Here is a 23,234-nt window from a genome sequence, read left to right as displayed (position 1 = left end):
TATCCAAAGTATACTCCTAACTCTTTGCAGTTGGCTTGAATCTAGCTTTCTATTTATGTTTAGTGATAGAGTGACTGAGCAGACTTCCTCCTCATCTATATTCCTCCTAAGTAACACTGATAGAAAAAACAAAGTGTTTTGAAAAATTCTGTCCAGAATATTTTTGATTGATCTTTTGAACTCTTCTAATTTATTTCAAGCTGCTGTCTGAAATTAAACAGAAATTAGCAGAAGACTTTTCAAAATTCAGGAACAGAAGATACCTCCTTGGTCCCTAAGTGACTTGCTATTTTGAAACGCCATTTCATGTATCTGATTCCATGTTCAGTAAACATCTTTTTCAGTTATTAGTTCTTCCCCATTTACCCTTTCTTCTAGCATTCACTCTAAAAAAGCAATGCAAACTGCTTAAACAATATCTAGAATGGTTTAAATGGAAGTTACTTTACCAGACTTGCTCCTGCTGTCGTTTGAGATTTATGCACTAATTACATATATATTTTTGTCAGGAGAAGTTTATTTTACCATTTCTTGTGCAACATCATCAGGAGTTTCCTTCTCCAGATCAAAAGTAAACTCAATGGCTCCATTATCTTTGGGTTTTCCTTTCAGTTTCTTAGGATCTTCTACCCAGAGTCTTAAGGCAATAGAGGATTTCCTACCATGGTCTTCTTCTGCAAGTTCCACTCTTACCCCAGTATCTTCAGCAAAAAAGGCATGGCTTAATAAATCTTTAATTTCATATCTGCAATGGACATAAAGAATATTCGAATACTTCAAGTATTAAGCACTTTCAAAGAACTTCATGACAATAAATTTGTACTAGAGGCAAAAATATTTACAGTCTTTTGGTGCTTATCCAAAACAACTTGTGTTACTAGCATAAAGAGGTAGTATTTCTGGTGTTACTGAGGATTGCTGAAAAAATGGCATTGCCTATTTCACAAAGCTTCAGCAATATTCATACACCATAAACATACTCATAAATGGAGATTATAGTTCAACTTTCCTCAAGTATCTAATCTTAGTGAGTTCTAAAATGAGGTTCTCTCTAGATAATCACCTAAGGTTCCTAGGACCTGTATTTCTTAAAGTTAAGACATATATAGAGGCCAGTATAAGAAGATTAGGTTTTTAAAACCTAAGATGGAAACAGGTCACAATTTATCTTCATATACAGACGAATCTAAAGGGATGTTGTCAATCCTCTACCGCATTAGTCAGAACCAACCTGCACCACGCTTGATGCTCCAGTCAGAACCTCCTGACTGAGATCCTATGGTTAGCTATGCCACTCATCCACAATTATGCTTTTTGACATTACACTTTAAAAGTCAGAGAGACACAGCAATGAAGTTTATTCTATTATCCTGACAGCAAAGTAGGCAACCATTTATATTTTTATTTGCGTTCTGTATTTTTCCTGCACAGAGGAGACCCAGAGGCTAGAACAGAAATCCACAGTCTCAAAACTTCTGCATATACATTATTTAATACAAAACTTGCTTATTTGAAACAAACCTTTCTTCCTTATTTTTGCAAATGCACTCCCCAATTATCTCCTTAATTTCAGGATCAGTAACTTTCTCAAAGCTTGCTGGCTTTATACCCTAGAAGGATAGGAAAAAAACAAGTTAGTCTGAAAAAGAATGACATTTTAGCTCTTCAGTGAGAATGTTTTTATTACATTGTGCAGTCAATTCAACTCTTGGAATAACTAATAAAGTTGATTGTCTAAATTTAAAACTAAAATGAAGATTTAGAGCTATATTTCTAAGTACCGTTGCACTTCAGGCACATTAGTTTGTACATGAACTCAGTCATACACCATACAAATCTCCTTTTTCTTTACTAACACTTGCTAACTTTTCTTTTGCATCCTGGGGATTCTGAAGTCCTTATTCAAGAAACAGTCTTAACTCTCAAAACAGTAAAACAAATAAAAATATTTGCGTTTTTCTTCAGATAGCCAGCTGCAGGTCAAATATACCTTTGACAACCCACTGACTATTCCAGATTCCTGTTTTCCACAAACCTTTTGCTTTTCTATGCCCCCCAGTACTCTCAAGAGCTCCCCCTCCCCACTTCAAACCAACCCAAAGCCAAGTATGGCAAAGAAAGAATGTGCCCAACAGCTCTGTGTTGCTCTTGCATTTTCCCAAGCCCATTGCTAGAATCTTATTGGGAATGAGTGAAAGGACAGGCGTAACCTGTAAATTGACATTAAGTTAACTTTTTTCCCCCAGAAATGCTGGTCAATTCTGTATGTGGAGCATCTAACCCATGAACGTAGCCTTCCAAGGACAAAGGCCATCTGTTGACCGCAGAAGAAAACTTAGAGAAGCATAATCTCATTCCCCATGTTCTGGCTCTACACAGATGCAACAGGAACAATTTGAATTTCTTTCAGGTTAGGAAGGGTTGTTTTAAGAAGATGGAGTGGATTACAATAAACACACACACCTCTAGGGTAGTCAAAGTTCACTTCTCCCTACTCTCTAATATTTCAGGGTGAATATCTTAACATGATCCTCCTCAAGGTGTAGAGACCCTTAATTAAAGGAAACAAAACAAAACAAACAAAAAAAAAAAACATACACCTTACCAACATAAAGAGAGACTGTAGAAGAAGTAGCATGCAAGCACTTAAACTACATAACAGTTTATATCTCATATCTCTGTACATGTAATCAAAATGTACTATAACAATAATTACCAGGAAGATCTGGGCAGTTAGCAGACATGTCTAGCTGCCCAGACTGACAAGTTTTCCTTTTGTGAGGTTGCAGAGAGCAAAGAAGGGAAGTTCACTCTGGATTTGGCAAAAGCAGCCATTCCCGGTGAGGCCACCCCACCATGCTCCTTGTCAGCTGAGGCAGGAGGAACTGACACCCACCATCGGTAACGCTGACTGACTTCCATTCAGTTCAGCACAAGGTTTCCTATGAATGCTTTTCATGTACATATTCAGCTACAGATGCCAGTGTTAATACAGGAAGCTTTCCCTTTTGTGATGTTCAGCTTAATTTAGAAACAAAAAGTCATCCTTGAAAAGATGCATATACCTACTAAAACACGGTGCGTATGGACAAAAATTCAGAGACATGTATTTTTAAATAGGTTTTGCAGCTAGACTTTGTTATTTAAGGAAACTAATACTTAAAATAAAATCAATAAGCAGAACAAAAATAGGAAACAATTTCCTTTATATTATAATAATAACAAAACAACAACAACAACAAAACAGAATCTGATTAAGCACGTAATTGAATGGGATTTAGCCATTTAACTCCAGTCAAACCCTTTTAAAAGTTTTGTTCTGAAAGAACAGTAGTAATAATCATACAGTGGCAGATAAGGATGCCTGAGGTTCTGAAAAATGGACTTTTGGCTCACCTAACACTATCTTTGATTAAAAAGAACCACCTCTCACTGAATCTGGTCTTGAATAAATTTCATGGATGAAATTCAATGAGGGTTGGCATCTCCCAGAGAATTTCTGAGTATTCCAAATCACATCATACTTTTACCTTTTTAACAATATTCTGTCACCATTTAGGCCTTAGATTTGACTTTAAACTTGGACTTACTTATCTTAATTTCAAGACATAGAGGGAGTGATTGACCTAAGATTCAAAAGAGTAAAATATGTAATTTATAGGTATTGAAAGAAAACCATGGAAAAGTCACACAAACTCTGGCTTAGGCAGAGAGATACTGAGATCAAAAAACATTCAGAACAAAACAGAATAGTCCATACATGTGATGGGCTCACTGCGACCAGCTAAAAATAATTATTCGAATAAGCAAAACTAAATCTTGCTTACAAAATGAAGGTTCAATTACTGTATATTAGTAAATTGTGTCAAAACAATAGGGAAAGTCTAGTCGACCAAAGCCCAGACTTGCCTAGAATAAGCGAAAGCACACCACAGTGTACGAAAATTGTTTCATAAAAGGGCTCCTGTACGTGATTGGAAATGAATGAAAACAAAGTACCAAAATACATTTTTAGCACTAATCTCTAAAATTCATTACTAAAGCCAATACAATCTTTTATTTTGAAAGAAGCACATTTCTAGCTCCCCTTATGATGATAACCTTGGGAAAAAGTAAGTCAATGTAAAATGACTATGAAATCATCATCCTTGAACTGGTTTTCTTCCCTTGCGTGTCACAGGGTCATTACAATCTCACCTCAGAATAACAGTCTTTGAGGAAACAGTGCCACGCTGACAAGGGATATGCTTTTCAGATCTGCAATGCTATCTCTCAGTGTTTCAGGTAAGATTGCTATCACAATTCTTTCTCTATAGTTTTAGAAAAAGTTTATCACTGTTTCCATGCCCAGCACCAAATATTTGGGGCCCTCAGACTGAATAGGCAGATAAAGCTACAGGAGGGTGTCTTGTTCTCAGATGGGGAGGAGTTTAGTGAAATCTTTGCAAATTCACAATAAAAAACAACAGGACATAGTTAAATATATTTTCTGACACTTCAGTTTGCTATAGAAAATTATGGAATTCTAAGAGAACCTTAAAACATAACCCTTGAGGCAGCTTCCACCCCACTACCTGAGGAACTTTCACCTTTCTAGACGAACATACTGCTCCCATATCTATGTGCTCACATAAACTTGCCAATTACTTCTTATATTTCCAGAGTGCCTCATGGATATTTTGACATAAACTGAGCATATAAAGCGGAAACAGCTTAAGGTATACCACTATACCTCTTGATTTCTTTTTCTTTTCAGAATTCATAAACATTCTTCATTTAAGTGGTCTAATGAACTTTGACATGGCTGAGATGGAGCAGGGCAGAACATGTTGGGCACCAAGGAATTAGGTTTGCCTCAAAACGTTTATTTTGAAAGACCCCTGATTACTGACCCTGATTTTTGACAGTGCAAATCCCTTTCATAAAAATAGCATCTCCTACAAACACCATTTTACTTTCCACATCCAAACATCTCTTGTATTAATCTACTGAACACCTAGGCTATGAACAGATCACCAAAACAAACAAGGATAGCATATATCCTTGTGAAGTACCAAACGGAACTGCTTTCCTGAAGTGTTTTCTCAATGCCCAGATGCTACAGAATGCTTTAGTTCCTTACTCTTCATTAAAATCTCCAAGGCCACCTCATTGTAATGCTGCAAATCCTCCCTATAGCACTGCGCCCTGATGCTTACAAGCCTCCTGACAATGGAGGGGGTTTATGTGAAACACAGGTTTCTATTTGGAATCAAAGGATCCATCTCATTCATTTATTCAAAAGCCATCTGCCCTTCCTGAGCATTCCCAAAGAAACATGGCAACAACATTCAAAGTATATTGGCTAAGGAATTATCCATGGCTGTATAAAAACTGCACAGCTCTCTCAAAGAAAAGTAAATTCAACACCACTTCATCCAAAATGGAGGGTTAATTAGTTGACAGGAGATGTACAGGGATAATTTCATACAAATTCTTTATGAAAAAAACACCACCAATAACAAAAAACACATCAAACCCTATATGAAAAAAAAGAACACCTCAGTCCAAGAACAAATCCCCACCACTCCTTCAAGAATCTCCTCACCTTCTTTCTAAAAAGGATTTAGATTTGAAAGGAAATACACTACACTCTGGTATAAGATAGTTGAGTCTGCAGACAGGTACATGTAAGACATTAAAGTTTTTATCTCTGCGTTAGGGGGAAAAACATGAAACTACTTTTTCAGAGTTCTGAGAATAGCTGCTTGTCACTTTTCCATCAGCAAAGCACACTTTTCAAACTGATGATCTCAGTTCTGTCAGGATTTTGTTCCAGGATGTTCATCAGCAAGATCACCGTTTGTAATTATAAACTGATCTCTACTTCACTCCAGAACGTTACTCAATCCTAATGCTAATCTAAGAAGATTATCTGCAGATCTAAGAAGATATCTGAAATACACCAGTCAACACAATGACATTGCTAACACTTTGTCTGCTGTGGCCGTGCTACAGCTATAGAATTTATCCTATCTATACAATCAATATATAACCTGTAAATGCAGTTATATGAAAATCTAGATGAAAAATTTAACATGATAAACTACATGAAAATTTAACATGCTAAGCAGAACTCTGTAGACACATGGGTTGTTTTAAAGCATGAGTTTGTGCAGCTAAAGCCAACAAGGTAGCAGTGAACACTCCCCCCCCCGTGGGCACAGTTGGTCTGCAGTGAATTCTGCAGTGCTTCGGTAAGAAAACATTGGTCTGGAGCTGCATGAGAAGGCCACAGACTCTGATGGTTCATCACTAAATATGCCTATTGTCTACATTAAAATCTCTTGGCAGAATGATTAAACACAATAAAAAAAAATGACTAAAAAAACATCAAGTTATGCATGAAAAATGAGATTATGGCATCAGAATGAAGATGACTGCAAATATGCTGACAAGGAAATCACTCCAAAGTTAACTGCAGTAAATGTGGCTTTGCCCTATTGCTTGAAAAACAGGTTACTTATGTTCTCTTGTATTATCACATATGCTTAAAATCAGCCAAAAAAAAGTTTTGTATTTTATTTTTTCCCCCTCATGTACATTGTTGGGTACACTGTTGCAGTAGGCCCTAATGAGGAGTCCATGATCTTCCATAGCAATTCCAGTTTCTCATTGCAGACTCAGTCAGGAACAATATTCATCTCCTTTAGTTGTTCTTTACAGTGTGACAAAAAGCATAAGAAATCATTAGGAGAGGAGCAGAAGAAAGGGGTGAAGAAAAACGTGTTGATTTACACTCCAGAGTTCTGGATGACAGGGCAGAGAGAAACCTCCTAAGAGTGATGTCTAACCTGGCAAAGCAGCGAGCCTCTTTGTACATTTGGGAAACACTTTGGGAAACGATTGCTGCAGTACCTTGGTAGACACATAACAGTCCTCAACTAAACCTAGGAATGAAAGTGTGATTCAACCTCTCGGTTTTCATCTGCAGTCTACTTCTACACCCCATTCAGTAAAAACCAATTCAGTAAAAACCAATGCCAGTAACAGCTGCTATGATGACTGCAACCCTGACTCTTCATGAAGAGCCATTTTAAATCTCGTCCTCTGGGAGTGGTCCCCAGCCCACCTAGCTGGTCAGAGCCAACTCTCCTTGATGGCACATGGTGTGGAGAAGGCATAGGGTCCCCAGGCCCCGTGCTCCGACACCCGACCCATAGTGACAGCCCCCCTCAGTCCCAGCGGCGCCTTGCCGGTGCGACTCACGTGGATGCATGCGGGGTCCTCTGCTGCCACCAGCTCTTCTGTGGACATAGCTTCTCTACAGAAGCTGCTGAGCCCCCAAGAGTTGTTCCCTCTGGGAACAAGGATCTTCTCCAGGGCTCCTGCTGCTCCCCTCACACACTTGCCCTGGAGGTCCTCCCCCTGCTCCTCCTCCATGTCTGACAGTTCATGCAGCTCATGGCATGCGACAAGGCATTTTTCCTCTCCACAGAGGCTTGGTTAACCCCTTCCTCGTGAGGACACTAATGCCAGTTTTTCCATCAAAGGAATCCTGGTGCCTTTGCCCCGGCTGCTATTGCCTTGTGATCAGCAGAAAAAAAGCAGTACCTTTGTGTCTGTACCTGACGCATCCTGCTTCAGCTTCCCCTACCAGACAGATCTGTATCAAAAACACCTCTTACAAGTAATAAATTGACCTTTGAAAAGCTTCTTCACAATAATCTTTATTTTCCATCTCTCTGGAGTTGCAAGTATAAGACCACTCTTACAAAGTTATCATATAATCCTCAGCTGCGTAAAGGTTATTGCCACAAAACATAGTTGGCTCAGACTTTCAACAGTGTTTAAAAAATGACTACTTATATCTGCAAATTGAAATATAGCACCTAATTAGGAAACCTCTGATTAATCTTTATTCTTTGCTGTCTTGGATATTGCTTTGATAAATGAGGCTATTGAGTCTTATGAAGTCTTAATCACCAATATTCCAGATGGCAAAGAGCTGTACACAAAGTTTTTCAAAGAGCATGGAGCAACAGAAGAAATCTATATTATTTGTGGCTCTAAATCCATACACACTCGTACTACAGGTCAGCTTAGTATTAGCTAAACACGATGGCAGCTCCACAAAGAAGTTCAGCGCACTGCTCACACAAACTTCTGCCCAGTGCAGGAGGCAACACACCTAACACCCCTCGTCAAAGCCATTACTAAATGCCTAGGATAACCAGACCAAAAGGGGACCCCAGTATCACGTTTAGGAGATGAAGCCTCATAGCCTAACATCAGAGGAGTCTTCTACTGTCACCACGTGACATGTTAGAGCATAAGGAGATCTTTCTTAAGATACACACAAAGATAGCATTTAGAGCAGATCCTAAGGACTACACACCTAAACGAGGCCAACAAGCCATTGTGCCAAACGAAATAAACTTTTCCTTGTAGGGGTGGAGTGAACAGAATAGCAATGTGAACCAAGCAGCTATCCTCATAAGGATTCAGGCAAACAACTTCACCAAGCCATCAACTGTATTTCACTTCTTTGAAAAGATGCAGTATGCATTTGCAGCCAGCCCATGCTGCACAGCAGAACAGCTTGTAGTCAGCAAACCAGACGTCCCATCTCTGCACACACTTCACACTACACCACCCTACAGAGCAGGCCCAGCCATTAGTGCATCAGCTAGCAACAAAGCTAACTGCACTGCAGAGCAGCTTCTGATGCCTCCCTCCCCCCCAAGTAGCAATGGGTTGAAAGCAGCACTCTAAGGAGAGTTAAACTACCCAAAGTCAGGGCTGCAGTCCATTGGGAAAGATTCATTTTTGCCAAGCTACAAATGTCAGCTTGCAACCACTTACACAGAAATGAGATAAAGCTGTTTCCCTCTTCAGATGCAACCTCCTGCTTTCAGCAAGTCATGACATCTCTCTCATTTCCAGCAGGGACACCGTCCTGTTTTTTGTGATACTGACTGCAACTTTTAAACAGACTTCTGAATCATTGTATCTTCCCTCTCCTGTCAGGTTAGCATCATCACAGCTGGCTAGCACAGCAATCTACAAGAGCACTAACCTCCTTGCAGCCTGGTCTTCAGTTATGAGGAAGGACAGATACTAGACAATACAAAATATACTTATGAAGAATGAAGTGCACATCAAATTGCACATGCAAGTGTGTGGGTATCTGACTAAAGCATCTCTATTACCTGACATGAGAGACTACTATTCGCCAAGTCAGAAAATGCAATTTGAGCAGCATTAGCTGACTGCAGTACTTTACAGGACCATATTTGTACTAGCGTGATTCACAAAACCTCTTGGAGAAGAAGAGTGATCTCAAATACATTTCAAAACTGGGAAGTTATTACTGAATTTCATTTGTGAAGATTTTTATTCATTGCAAGCAGTGGGACAAGAGCAATACTAATTTTGGGACCATGCTTTTGAAAGCTGAGATGTTTTTTCGCAATACATCTATAATGTAAGCCTAACAACTCTTTTTACCTTATAGATTAAAAAATAAAATAAAATGAAATAAAATAAAAGCAACCTTATCTGTAGCTATTTTTGCAAATTTTAGTGCAGTCTACTTCAGAGGACTACTCTCGTCATATCCTGAGTGTGCAGACTGCATCTTTTGATGATGGGAATATACAAGGGTCAACCCGTACAGCTCAGTAGCTCCTTTTGCAGCAGCCAGATGGAAAGAAGTAGCTGGGAAAATCTTTGACAAGCTATTCTTCTTAGCATTATCTATCCTGAAAAAAAATACAAATCCTATACTCCTGGTTTTATTTATCCAAGAAGAGCAGAATATAACCACCTCTTCCAAGGCATTTGGCACATCCCATTTCTCTGCAGTCAGTGATTCTTTCACCTATTTGCAAACTTACAAACTCATAAGTTCTTTCAGGCATTCGCAGTGCAGCTCGCATAGACAAATATATTTATCATCCGGAGGTGAGGGTGTTGGGGAGGATGATTTTTTTTAGTATAGAAATAATTTTAGATTGGTTTCTCCTCCAGCCTAACTTAACCCGAAAACGCAGCAACCCATTTCCATGGTTCCAGTCTGGCAATTAACAAACCGTACAGAGTTCCTAAATGCAGATGTAAAACTCCTCAGGCGCACTCCAAAACTAAACATGGGTATGCTTTCCCTTTTATAGCTTTATACCATTTGTTACACACACAAGCTGAAAGAACCCATGCTAGAAATGTGAATCAAACAACAGACGCCACCTAAGTATTTAGGCTGCAATCTAAAAGTTAGTCTTTTTGTCTTTGTGGGAAACTTGACCAGCTCTGAATAGTCCCTATTTCAAAGGTAAGACTACAGCAGAGATTTTTTCCTGCTCATTGTTCCCAAGTTTCATGCACCTTTAGCTGATGGAGATAAAACAGCAACAAATATTACTGAAAATATTATCTGTAGCTGCAGTGTATGCAAACACAGTCCAACCATAGAACTGGAAGCATTCCAAAGAGACCTGCAGCAGTTCTCTGCAACCCAGAGCTAAGATACCTCAGTTTCTACAACAAACCACACACACACAAGACAGTACTGACATCTCATTGAACTATGTTTTTAAACTTTCAGATTACAAAGTAACCAAGGTACAGATGTAACTAAAATTAAGGAAGTTTACTCACACAGGTTACTTTCCGGTAAATTTGAGCAGCATTCTGGCATTCTGAGTAAGGGTATTCTGAGGTAGCCATTTCCAACATGCACATTCCGAAAGCATAAACATCAACAGATTCATCGTAGTGTTCCTCGTACATTTCTGGGGCCATAAATTCTGGTGTACCTACACATAGATGAAAAGATTGTAAGTTATTCATAAAGTCTGAATGGCTTTAATCGCAATCCTTTTGCTGTGCAATCACAGCTGTGCAAAGGTGCATGCAAGATTATTTCAAAACAGGGAAGTAACTAGAAGAAGCTCAAACATCCTCCAGGGAAGAAACCCAAAGTCAATACACCCACAGCTCACCGGTAATATATAAGGGGAGGGGATACATATAAAAACTTCAAAAGAGAGTACTCAAATGAGATACGGAACAATGCCTGAATACACTGGAAGTTACAAAATGGTTCCCTTCTCTGGATGAAGGGAGGGACGCTGTTTGTAGTGGTGAAAATGACAAGAAATGAGAAGCTTTGGTCTTGCTTTTGACAAGGCAAGTTTGCATTTTTTCCTCCAGGGAGATACACAGCAACTACCCAGCAGACAGACAGCACTTTGAAAGCAAGTGGTATCACAAATTCACCTACAAAGTCGTGCAAAAAACATTAAACATGGTTCTGTCACTGGTTCAGCAGTAAAAATCAATGAGACTACTTGCAGAATAAGGTCCTACTCCACAGGGATTAGGGTGTCAAAAATCAGATACAACTGAATAAATACTAAGGGAAATGTTGTACTTACTGCTTCATAATGGGAAGATGCTGCTTTGTGACAAGTGGCTAATTACAATGCCTGCAAAAGTTATCTTTTATACAGAAAAGCAAAAATGAACACACAATGTCATCAACAACTGCAGAGTAACTCCTACACTTCACACAGACTGGCAAGTTCAGTTACAAGAATTGCTCGGCCTTTGTCAAAGAACCTCTGCACAGCAAAGTGCTCAGGAAGGTGTGGTCTTACTATAAAATCACAGAATCCTTGAAATTGGAAAAATTGGAAAAGACCTCTGAGATCATCTGGTCCAACCATCCCCCCTGCCACCACTATCACCCAGTAAAACCACATCCCTAAGTACTTACAGAGCAAAACAGAAAATAAACATTTACGTAGTTTATCTCAAGAACTGTATCTCCTAAAATACTGTACGCTTGGGAGTCAAGGCTGACCTTTCTTTTTACATACAGAAAAGATGAAGGAAGAGAGATTAACAGTCATCTGCTGTGGGAGAGGACAGTTTCCACCAGTGAGCAACGGGTTAACAACAGGAACATGAGGGATCGTGGACCACATAACCTCGCCTTCAGTGCAGTAAACTCCATCCCAGCACCCACATCCCCCTCCCCAGAGCCCGCTGTCGACATGGCAAGTTGCTAGCAGCATCTGATTTTCGGCAATGACATCTCTCCCATCAGCACAAGCACAACTGCAAGACTCTGAAAGAGTCTATTCTAGAGCTGCTACATCACTTGAGAATGAACAAGACTCAGACACAGAAGTGAACCTCATGAATTATGGAGCATTTCAAGTAAGTTTCTTGCAAATCTGAAAAAAAAAAGTGATAGCAATAGACTAAGAAGCAAATGATATTCTTGACACCATTCCAAAACGCCATGAAAATGACATTTTCCACCCATCCCTTGGGGGTGGGAAGGAATACATACAAGTATTGCTAACAAAACAGACCACCTAAAATGCAAAGCTGCTCAGCAGCTGTTCAGCTCCTCTCTGCAGCACGAGTTGTGCCCTGGCTGGGCTCCCTGAAGAGACACACCGCAAGGTCAGGCGAGCATCAGTGGAGGCACAAACACAGCGAGGGAGAAATTGGACTTCGGCCATGCTGACTTCACTGTTAAAAATGATGTGGAATTGCAGCTACTAATATTCATTTAAAGCTACTACAGCTAGGGAGAGGGCTTGCAAAGATAAAGTGAGCGGTGAGGACAGCAGCGTGCACGCAGCACTGGAAAGCCAGGCTGGGACACGCAGCAGGAGGGAGAAGCCAGAGCCTAGGGCTGGTGCCCAAGGGACACCCTTCCCACCCTGCCCCTGCAGAAAGCCCACCTTCACCTCTTCAGTCCTCCCACCTCCCTGCCTACACTTTCAACCCTTAGCTTCCCACTTGGGGGAAAAATGCATTTTTCTACCCTGCTGTGAAGGTGGGAGCTGGCCCAGCATCAGGAGCAGAACCAGTCACACTGCCAGTGCTTCCAAGTCCCCCTAATTCTTTCCTCAGAGCAGCACTACTCATGAAAAAGATGGGTTCAGTTATACTGCCAAAATGAATATAGACAGCTTGCCAGCAACATGCAGCCCTTTTCATCATTCAATTTCTGTTAGACACGGCCATGGCTTGACAGCATTGTTGTAAAAACTCATTTTGCAAAAATCTATGTTGGTATTTCTGATATTATTCCTAGTCCATGGGTAACCGTATACTATCACAGCATATATAACATGGTATACTGCAAAAAAAGGAGAAAATCAGGGGAAGAAATGCTGAACTCCCCTACCCCCCCCAAAAAAAAAAAAAAAAGCCATTAGAAGGTAAGAACTAGAGAAACTTAACAGATGTAAACCAACACAATTTCACTGAAATCAACAAGGTTAAGCAGACCCAGAGTAGCCAAACACACACACAACATTTCAATCCTAATTTCACTTCAACAGTACTGGGCTCCCCACCTAAACAGGGTGAAACTTCTGTATAAATAGTTATAAAATATAACTGAAGAAAACTTGAGATGCTATAACAGTTATTTTAGAAACTACTGCTTTAAAGATAGCATGCTATTTTCTTTATAGTTATGGAATAGTGGTTGTCACTGGCAGTTTGTTAATTCTAATCATCTCAAACCTAATTTCCATTTATATAGCGAGCTGAAATACAAATATATGCATGATAACTTCCCTCACTTTCAGCATCCTTTCTCAGGAATTTACATATTCCAAGAACCAGCACATACATATCCGAATAAGGAAGATTTGCTAAGAAAGCTCAGGGTAAAAAATAAAAAATGTTTGAGAATTCGGGAGAAGGATATCCCAGACATTTCTCACACAGAAGGCATTGAATTTTACTTTTGCAAGGGAACAACAATCATTCAGAAAATGTCCTCCCAGTTCAAGCAAAACCAAATTATAATGCTCCTTGCATGGGTACCATTTAAGAACATCAGCTATTGTATATCCTAGTGGAAATTTCTTTTAATTTTGTAGCTACTGATTTTTAATAAATTGCAAATGTTGTTTAAGTAGGACTCTGCCAGGACTACACCGAGGCACAGACAAGCTCTGCAGTTGCCTGCAGAAGCAACTTATTTTGCTGATGCCCCAGTAAATGGGGATAAGCTGTTCCAGCTGGACCAGCTCTCCTGTGACCTCCCTGCAAAGGAGAGAAGCCTGGCTCTGCAGGGTACTACCCACAGACCAGGCTGCCTCTCCCTTCGGCAAAGTAACTGTTATCCCAGCACTGCTGGCAGCAGAAGTCTTCCCAAGGGCTTCCCAGAGCCTTTCACAGTGCCACCTGGTTTGTGAAGAGCAGACCATCATCTGTCTTTCCTCCTCCACCTCTTTTCTCCTCTCTCCCCAACAGGCACTGAGCCTGTTCTCAGGGGGATGGTACACACAACCTGTTGGGAACTGTTGCTGCTTCTTTTGAAGGAGAGAGGAGAAGGATTTGTGGAAGGAAAGTAATATGTCAATTAAAAATTTAACACTGTGATACAGAAGGAAGAAAAGATCAGGGTAGATGATCTTTCATAGGCCCTACAGACTGAGATTTTTATGGTGGTATAAAGGGAACAGCCACTAAAACCACTTAAGTCTCTGCTACCAGCCTACAAGTGAAAAAAACACTAACATGAAGTGTCAAAGACAGACAACTTAAAAACACAATCACTATACCAACAGAAAGAAGCCAAAGAGAACAGAATGATTACCTATTACACTTTTGGCAAATGAAGCTCTCTTTAGGGTTGCCAGTCCTAAGTCTCCTATTTTCACAGATCCAGTTGGTCCAGTAATAAAAATATTGTCACATTTCAAGTCTCTGTGAATTATTGGTGGAGTTCTTGTGTGCAAGAAAAGAAGACCCTTCAGGATTTGCCGGCACCAACTACGCAGAACTTTTGGTTTCATCACTTTAAATCTCTTCAGATACCTGCAGTACAAACACACAGAAATGGTTATAAACAAAATGAAGTGTTATTACAGATTCTAGGGGCTTCAACAGCTGAAATTCGTTTTCAATAAAAGCCTCTTATTAGATGCCATAATAGCAACTCAGAAATATCTCCAAACTGAAAGAAAGATCTTTTTAGAAAAGGAATTCAGAACATTCATTTTTAGGTAAGAAGAGAATAAGCATTTTTGGTGCAAATACAACCAAATATTTGCAAGACTGATAGTAAAGCAAATCGCTTCATGCAGAGAACAGTTTTAGAAAATCTGTTTCACATATTCAGAACTGAATAATACTGAAGTTTAATTTTAACACAGGACTTTGACCTGTGTACCACACACCTGCATTTTTTCTATTCACCTAAAACACTGATGGGGAAGGTACATTTTGGAAAAATGTCCAGTCGGCTAATGCACCAGAGTAGCACACTGAATATATGCAGTGATGAGCCTTGCTCCCATTGGGGCTGAAAATCTGTTCCCGAATTCATGCCAAGTGCTTTGTATCAACCTTAACCAGATTGTCAGTATCAAAAGCTATTAAATAATATTGTTTAGCAGATAACCTAGAGCACCTCTTGCTTCAAAAAGAGATTCTACCATTCAAGTACTATTCTATCTGAATTTTGTAACAAAACATGCAAATACAAGCTCAAAAGCAATCACAAAATCACACCCTGACAGATCGAAACTTCACATGCAGATGAAACAAACCAGAGAACTGCTTCCAGTTACATAACTGAAACAGAAGAACGGGGAAAGGGAGGTGGAGGCCGAAATTCTTCCTGCCAAGTTAATGCAGTTCAAACATAGGGACACACGACAGACACCAGAGAACAGCTCCATTTTTTCCTTTTATCTTGAGATGCTTTTTTTTCAGAATGTGAAAGTAGGATTTTTCTAAAAATTTCCATAGCTATTCTTAGACTGCTCACCAGGAGCACAGTACTTACGTCTTCAGTGTTCCAGAGGTCATCAGTTCGGTAACCAGTACGATGCATCTTTTGCCTTTTACACAGGATTCCCAGAAGTCATAAAATCTTACAATGTTTGGGTGCTGTAGACCTTTCAACATTTCTGCTTCCTCTTTAAATCTCTGTCTCTCTACTTTTGTTAATTTTCTGTCCTATAACCCAAAATAAGTTGTTATTAGCATTAAATGGACAAAAAAATAAAGCCACTGTGCTGATACAATATTCATAATTCTAGATTTGTTTTATGCCTGTATCAAGAACACTTATAAAATCTTTTACGTAACAGACGAGCCATGTGTATGAACTAGGGCACTCGCCTTAAATCCAGTGTCAAGAAGACAAAGACTTGCCTCAGAACAAAGAGATGTCTGTGCTATGCCACATGACAGCATTAATATTTCCGGCAACACAAACATACCAGTGTCTTGATGTATCAACATATGACTATTTACTTCTTCCTTTCGTAAGGATCATTATCTGTCAGATTAATAAAAACATTTTCATTTCCAGGTGTGCAACATGGCCATAGCAAAGCCTCTGCTTCCTTTTACAGCTGTGAATACTCAGCACAGTCAATGACTGCACCTGGGAATTTATAGCAGGGACTACCAGGTGAGGTCCCCTGAGTAACTACGCTGGGCAGTGCGGATCTTTCCATTTCTCTAGGGACAAATTAAGACAATACCACCTCAATTTCTCTATTCACTTGCAGTTGTGCTTAATTTTATAGACTTTTCTTGAAAATTGGCAAAAATTAATTCAAAACTGTTCTTCAGCTCTTTCTTTAGGCTACAGGGCAATATGATATGGTTTAGTGGAGGACTTGTTAGTGTTAGGTCAGAGGTTGGACTCGATGATCTTGAGGCCTCTTCCAACCTAGACAATTCTGTGATTCTGTGATTTATTATTTTAGATTAGAAATGTGAGTAATGTTACATTCTACTTCTGCAGTATTCCTAAATAAATTTGGGAGCATTTAGTCCAGGCTGTAAAGTAAGAGCTTAAAATGTATGTAAAGCCCAAGAAAGGCTTTTCTTTTCTTTTTTTTTTTTTTTCCTCCCCAAGAGCTCCTACTGCCAGAAATGAGCATATGCAGTTCAGAGACATAAATCAACCAAGTTCTCCCAAATGGCTTTTTTGTGCTTCCCCATCAGCTGCCACCTCCTGCAGGCTCACAGACAGGTGGGCTCCAGCCGGGAGCCCCCCAGCCCACGAGACAGAGCCCATGTCCTGGCTGCAGGGGGGTGCACACGGGGTCTAATTAACACCATCTAAACCTTACAGCAGGAAGCTCAGCTTTGTGCTCTGGCCTCTTTAGAGGCATATCACTGAAGACCACATAGCCATGGACTAGCTCATCTCCCGTGGCCAGCCGGTGGGGCTGGGAGCACTGCAGTCCGCTGCCCTAGAAATGAATCGTGTTCGTTCCCTGAAAGGCACAATTGTGTAACTGTTCTTACTTACAGGAAGGCAGGCTCGTGAATCACTAAAATTAATTAGTTCACATATTAACCTCGGACATTCTCCTTTTCTCAGTTAACTCAGGTATGTTCGTAACATGAATTCAACTGGCAGCCAGCTTACTTGTAACTGAGATCCGGAGCAGCAAGGTCGCTGCGTTTTGATACGGTGTGCCCTTGCCTGTGGTTGCAACAAACTGGGCACAGCAAGGAGTACTCAGGGGGCTGCAAACACACCAGCTTTGCACAGAGCTTTCACAAGAAGAAAAATCAGGTTGAAACAGTGATATTTTAGCTCTTCTTGGAAGACAGAAAGCCTGCTTCTCCAGCAGCACGGGGGAGGAGAACCTCTTCCTAGCAATAGCGCTCTCTGGGCTGGCACAGGGGTGGCCATGGGGACCTGTGTCCCCATCCCAAGGGGTGGCTGGGAGCACCCCATGCCCTGGCAGAGCTGCTGGAGCAGGCGGGCACCCGCACACCAGGCTCCCGCTGCCAGGAGCAAGGCAGTATTGCTGCTGCTGCTCTGGACTTACTGTGTTTTCTGTAAGTTAAAAAAAAAAAAAAAAAAAAGGCTGTCTAATGAGCCAGCACAAGAGAGCCTGAGAATTGCTTTCAAATCCATCACTACTTCCCCTACTGCTGAGTTTCCTCTTAATTTAAACCCTGTAGAATAAATCAGACACACTGCTATTAAGGAGGAAAAGGAGCAAGTCCTTGTGTGAGGCAGGAAGAGCATAGTGTGGGCTAGCAGAGAAAGGAAAAGAAGGCATTGCAGATCCAGTAATTTCTGAAAAAAAAAAAACTCCTAATTAAAAAAATAATACTAAACCCTTTGACTCTCATTTCCAGATTTCTGAGCACTGCAAGAAATTTTCCACTGCTACTTTATGGGTAACATTTAAAAGACCATTCAGACGTCGCAGACAATCATATCCCATATATTCTATGTATTATGAGCATTGGGATTGACAACTGACTTCAAAAGTATTACGACGGCAAGCTGAGCAACAGCAACAAAATGATTTTGGAAGACAAATACAAATTTCATATATAACTACAGGGAAGAATCTGGATTTTTTCCCCCCAATCAAAACAATAGCTGAGCTATCATTTCCCAGGAGACAGCAAGGGCCCATTACTAACACAAGGCAGCAGAGGATGAGGCTTTGGGCAAAGCTGCTGCCCTGGCAGGATGAGCTCACACCCACCGGAGGGGTCTCATCTCAGGCAGTGCAAACCAAGCTTTTTAAATTCCACAAGGCTGAACCTGACATGAGCCATTTGCCAAAACGTAAACTGTTTCTGAAAGGGCTTAACAGTTGAACTGTTTTCTACTCTGGAGCAGCAAAACCACCTCTGTTTAACTGCGTGACTCATTCGGCATTTATTCTGAACCCAAAAAACATTCACTGGGGTCACAGACACTTACTCCCTATCATACAATCCCCCCAAGGTGGAAAGTTTTTGTGCTGGACACAAGGATATAAGTCTGAAACAACCTTAAGATACCAAATTTTAAGATGAGGAACAGGATTCTTTGGAATGGCCATACCAAAGAAAGCTTATCCCACTTAGCTGGATATAAGGCATCACTTTGCATAATCCAAATTCAAATGAAATTTATGAAAATCTGGGGGAGTAAAGTGAGTTTCCAGATTCACCCACTGAGTCACCAACCATCGTGCTGTCTGCATGGGAGATGTTTGCGACACCATCCAGCTGAACAGGGAGGCTCCCAGGGATGCTGCTACACACAGCGTTGCTCCAGAGCTGAACAAGTGCAACCACAGCCTTGCACTGAGCTGCCCAACAGGCACACGGTTGGTCTGCCTCACTGCTCTAATGGCACCACTTCTACTCTGAGCTTCCTCAAGGTACAAGACGTGAAAAGAAGCTGGAAAATATTTGCAGGGTGATCAGACAAATATCAGTATTAACCTGTAGATGTCTCCATGCCTCGTCTCCTTTTAAGGCACCCATGGTGCTTGGCTCTTTCCCTCCTCACAGGGATGCAGTCTGGGCTTGGGGGGCTGCATTGTACTCCCATTTACAATAACTGAAAGCTTCTTAAGTCTTCTACATAGCACCTAGGCTTCCAAAATAAACTTCAACCTTCAAAAGCTCATAACAATCACACCAAGCTGGTTCAACTTTTCCAGACTAGCTGAATTTAAACAGAACCAAGCAAGAAGTGAGACAGCTGCTCAGCTTGTCTTATTGCTAAGAAGGAATCTTAAAGTTTACCTTGTTCTTCCATTTTAATAAACTGTGAGGAATAGTCAGCTTAAAAGGATTCAGTAAAGAATTTGTCTGCAGCACAGTCAGAACAAAAGCCACAGCGAGACCAGATACAACAAGCAGCAGCTTTCTCACACCATCAATGTATTAATTTCGCACATACATGCACAATGCAAACTCAGATTCAGTCTGTTATTCACTGCAGTGACATAACTAGAATAACGTCTAGCAGCAGGGAAAGTACTGAGCTACACAAGACACATGAGGAAATTCACTCTTTTAAGCAGATAAGAGATTGCATCCACTGCCACACAGGCTGCAGAGCAGAACGGGTCAAAGCCTCATTCCCAAGTGCAGCCACACCGACCCGTGGTCAGCTACCTTACCCAGCATTCAGAATTTAACATTTTATTATCACAGCTACTTTGGCCTCCTGCGGTTACATATTTACCGAGTGCTTCTGCAGGAATAAGCCACAACAGCATGCATTAATGGTGCATCGCAGGCACAGTATCAGCAGGGGTACAGGCACTGCCCAGTCACACACGCAGCCTGGGTGATTTATGGCTCCGTAATTTAACCTTTCATATAAATAAATGTGCATTAATTGGTTTAGGGTTGCACAATGTATGCTTCACTATGAAAGGCAGTCTGTAACAGACAGATAGCAAGTGGTAAGAAGAGGTACAAATTGTGAAAGCTACCTTCTCTTCGTTAATTCTCTTTGCCTTCTAATTCTCCCTGCTGCAAACCAGATGATACCTATGTGATCCATTTTAAGCATCAAAACACTGAAAGCTATTCACTTCTTTTTGGAAGGAAAAATAATCCCCCATTAGTACTTTATATAATTGCTGTTGGTAAATTACATACTGATTCATAGAGACTTGAGTAAAAAGATGTTTTTAGCAGGAAGACACATCGAACTGAATTTCCTACTTGTAACTCATAAGTCTGCTAACCAAGCACCATTCTGTCACATACGCTCTCTGCTTCTCCCCGCTATTCCCAGGCAGAGCTACCAAAGCTCTCTCTTTGTTAACATAAAATTTATCCCTTCATTAAGTTCCTTGGCAGGGAACAATAGCAAAGATTGGAATTAGTAAGTAAATGTGTTAATAAAATCAAAGGGAAGGCTTACGAATTAAATTTCTGGAATGACACCCAAATTAACAGCAGGAACATGTTCTGTTAGTCATCCCCAAGCATCATTTCCTCCAGGTTGTAACATATGGGCTCTGACTAAGTCTTGGTAAGTTACACAAGCATGAGACTGGCTTTCACCTGAGTTACAGAAGATTTCTAAGAAAGATTAACCACTGAAGACAAGTTCCTTCCCTAGTTAGTTGTGAGGGGCTAATAGATTTGGGAATAAACTACATCACCACCCTGTAAAGGAGACAAGATGGAAAAAAAATAAAAATAAGATCACAAGATTATTTTTTAATTTTTTTTACATAGAAATACCTAAAAATGCTTGAAGTTGCAGAGTTATACTTACAGATAGCTATTTGATTTTGCGTAACAGGACAAAGTCCTCAATTCAGAACCTATTTTGGTCAGTCGGTGAAGACAGAGACAAGCAGAAGCACTAGGCCAGCAAATGAGGGAAGGACGCACCTCTGTCACGTACACGCTGTGTCAGCTACAGTCCCATCAAGGGCTGCTGTCATCTTTCACCCACAATAGTGATGAAAAGGGAACTGAAGAGGCACTCCCAAGAGGGGAAATCAGGTATCTAAATCAGCAGAATGAACACCTATTCATGCTGATTTCTACATCCATATGCCAAATCTGTAGATTTGCTCATGCACTGCAGCTGCTGTTCTAATCGGACATCACCTTGAGATATGCATCAGCAGTGGGATCCATTGACAGATTTCTCCTACGTTGCTATACATAATTTTACTGTAGATTTATGAACAAAAGCACAATTCTGGTCTGCCCTACTGTCACAAGTTTGAGAGTGGGACACCCAGCATGGAGGGAGCGCACAGCACACACCAGACCCTGTCAGGTGAGGGAGGAGTTTGATTTGTTCCTGCTGTGAATCTGGGACACATTACTTGGTACCTCCATATCACCATTAACTCCTTAAATTCTCTATTATCAGTACTGTCTTTTTCAGGGAAACACCATAATTTTGGAGAAAGTTTCAAAAGTAACTAGTAAAATAATAGGATCTACAAGTAATAGAGCTCACACCTGCACAGGGCAGCTACTGTGGGGACTGCTTAGTGTTATGGAGGATGACCAGATTCTCACTCCAAGTCAGGGTTGAAGACGATGTATGATCCAAAGGACATTATGTCATTTATAAAACATGCGAGATGCTGGTTTCAGAATTGTCCTGTGTTTGGCAGAGAGATGCATGGTACCAGATGCCCCAATCTCATTGATGGGTCTCCCCTTTCCCCATCAGTATTTCATATTTCTAGAATCTGATTCTCCAATTTCTTCTACGGAATACAATTTCAAAACCTTCACATGCTAAAGAAAATTTGCCAAAAGAAAGTTTTCCAAGAGCTGATTTTTTTTTTTTTTTTAAGTTAATCCAAGAACAGCTTATTCAATATTAATTGAAAAATTATGGTAGAAGTATCAATTATTGGCTAGTGAACAAGATATAATATAGAGAACTATAAAATCTGATCTTACCCATCTTCGTAATTTTTTGCACCTTCTTCTGTACAAAGTAGCCACTGATGTCAACAGGAATAATTACGTCTTACCTAACATTTTGATACTGTAATTCAGAAAACTACAGTAATTTCACAGGCCTTTAGAAATGAACAATAATAACTTTTAGAAGAAAACTAACAGCAATTTTTATTTAAAATGAAAACTTCACTCACAGAGTACAATCACTTTTTGCATTTCAGACTTGTTTCATCCACTATCAAAGGAAGTCCCGAAGACAACTGGGAGCACAAGCAGGCTCAGACATAGCATTTTGGACTGTGAAGGGCTGAAGATGTTACTGAAGCAGTTACACTCATGTACCAGGTTTATGCCTTTCTTATTATTATGATGCCTATGCTGTGAATTTTTAAAGATATTTAGAACCTTTTATTCCCACTCCCCATATATTCAACTCAACAAGTATGTGTCGTTTAAAGAAGTCCTAATGCAGAAAATCCCCTTTCTGCGAACAAACAACAGATGCCATTAGACAACTTGCGAATGAGGAAAAATTTTTACAGCTTCATTACACATCAGCTTTCAGCCAACATTTTTCTTCACTAAGTCACCCTCTGTGAAATTACAGCCTACTATTCGTTAGCTGTATTAGTGAGGTTTCCCAGTGGCAGCTCATTTTCCAAATGCAGAAAAATCAGTCCTTGCCCAAAAGGACGCTCACAATTCAGTGAGCAGGACCTGCAGAAAAGGCTGTAGGAAATTACACTTATTTGCCTGAGTTCTTGCTGGAAATTTACAGAAAATCTGGAGCCAAATTTGAATTGTTATGGCTACATCCGGCACTATAAAAAAGCCTGAGCTTTCTTTCCCACTGGATGCAGGTACAGCTTGCAACTTCTTAAATTGCTTAAGAGAAGAGGCAGAGTAACAATGAAATTCACCTCTGAACGTCAGAACTTAGAAAACTTGTCCTGCAAGGTGCAGGAGGAAGGTGAATCAGCATCTCAAATCAAAGCTGTATGCAAGGGTCATGAAAATACATAAGAGACCCAACACCTTGGGCA

At 40.3% G+C, this 23,234-nt stretch overlaps 1 protein-coding gene across 11 annotated transcripts in view; it reads right to left on the bottom strand.

The window, feature by feature from the left end:
* WNK2 (WNK lysine deficient protein kinase 2) overlaps positions 1–23,234 on the bottom strand; it is a 117,389-nt gene that overhangs the window by 60,258 nt on the left and 33,897 nt on the right. For all 11 annotated transcript variants that reach the window (XR_014618733.1, XM_084292780.1, XM_084292781.1 and 8 more), the window contains exons 3-7: positions 15,812–15,984; positions 14,618–14,838; positions 10,639–10,796; positions 1,522–1,610; positions 526–745 (exon numbers count right to left, since the gene is read on the bottom strand). Coding sequence is in view for 10 of the 11 variants with exons in the window: in XM_084292780.1 (XP_084148906.1) it covers positions 526–745; positions 1,522–1,610; positions 10,639–10,796; positions 14,618–14,838; positions 15,812–15,984 (861 nt within the window). In the remaining variant the exon portion in view is untranslated. The remainder of the gene's footprint in view (positions 1–525; positions 746–1,521; positions 1,611–10,638; positions 10,797–14,617; positions 14,839–15,811; positions 15,985–23,234) is intronic.

Source organism: Netta rufina (assembly GCF_964035555.1).
Source record: "Netta rufina genome assembly, chromosome: 10".
Taxonomy (NCBI): domain Eukaryota; kingdom Metazoa; phylum Chordata; class Aves; order Anseriformes; family Anatidae; genus Netta; species Netta rufina.
This window is presented reverse-complemented; position numbering and strand designations above follow the sequence as displayed.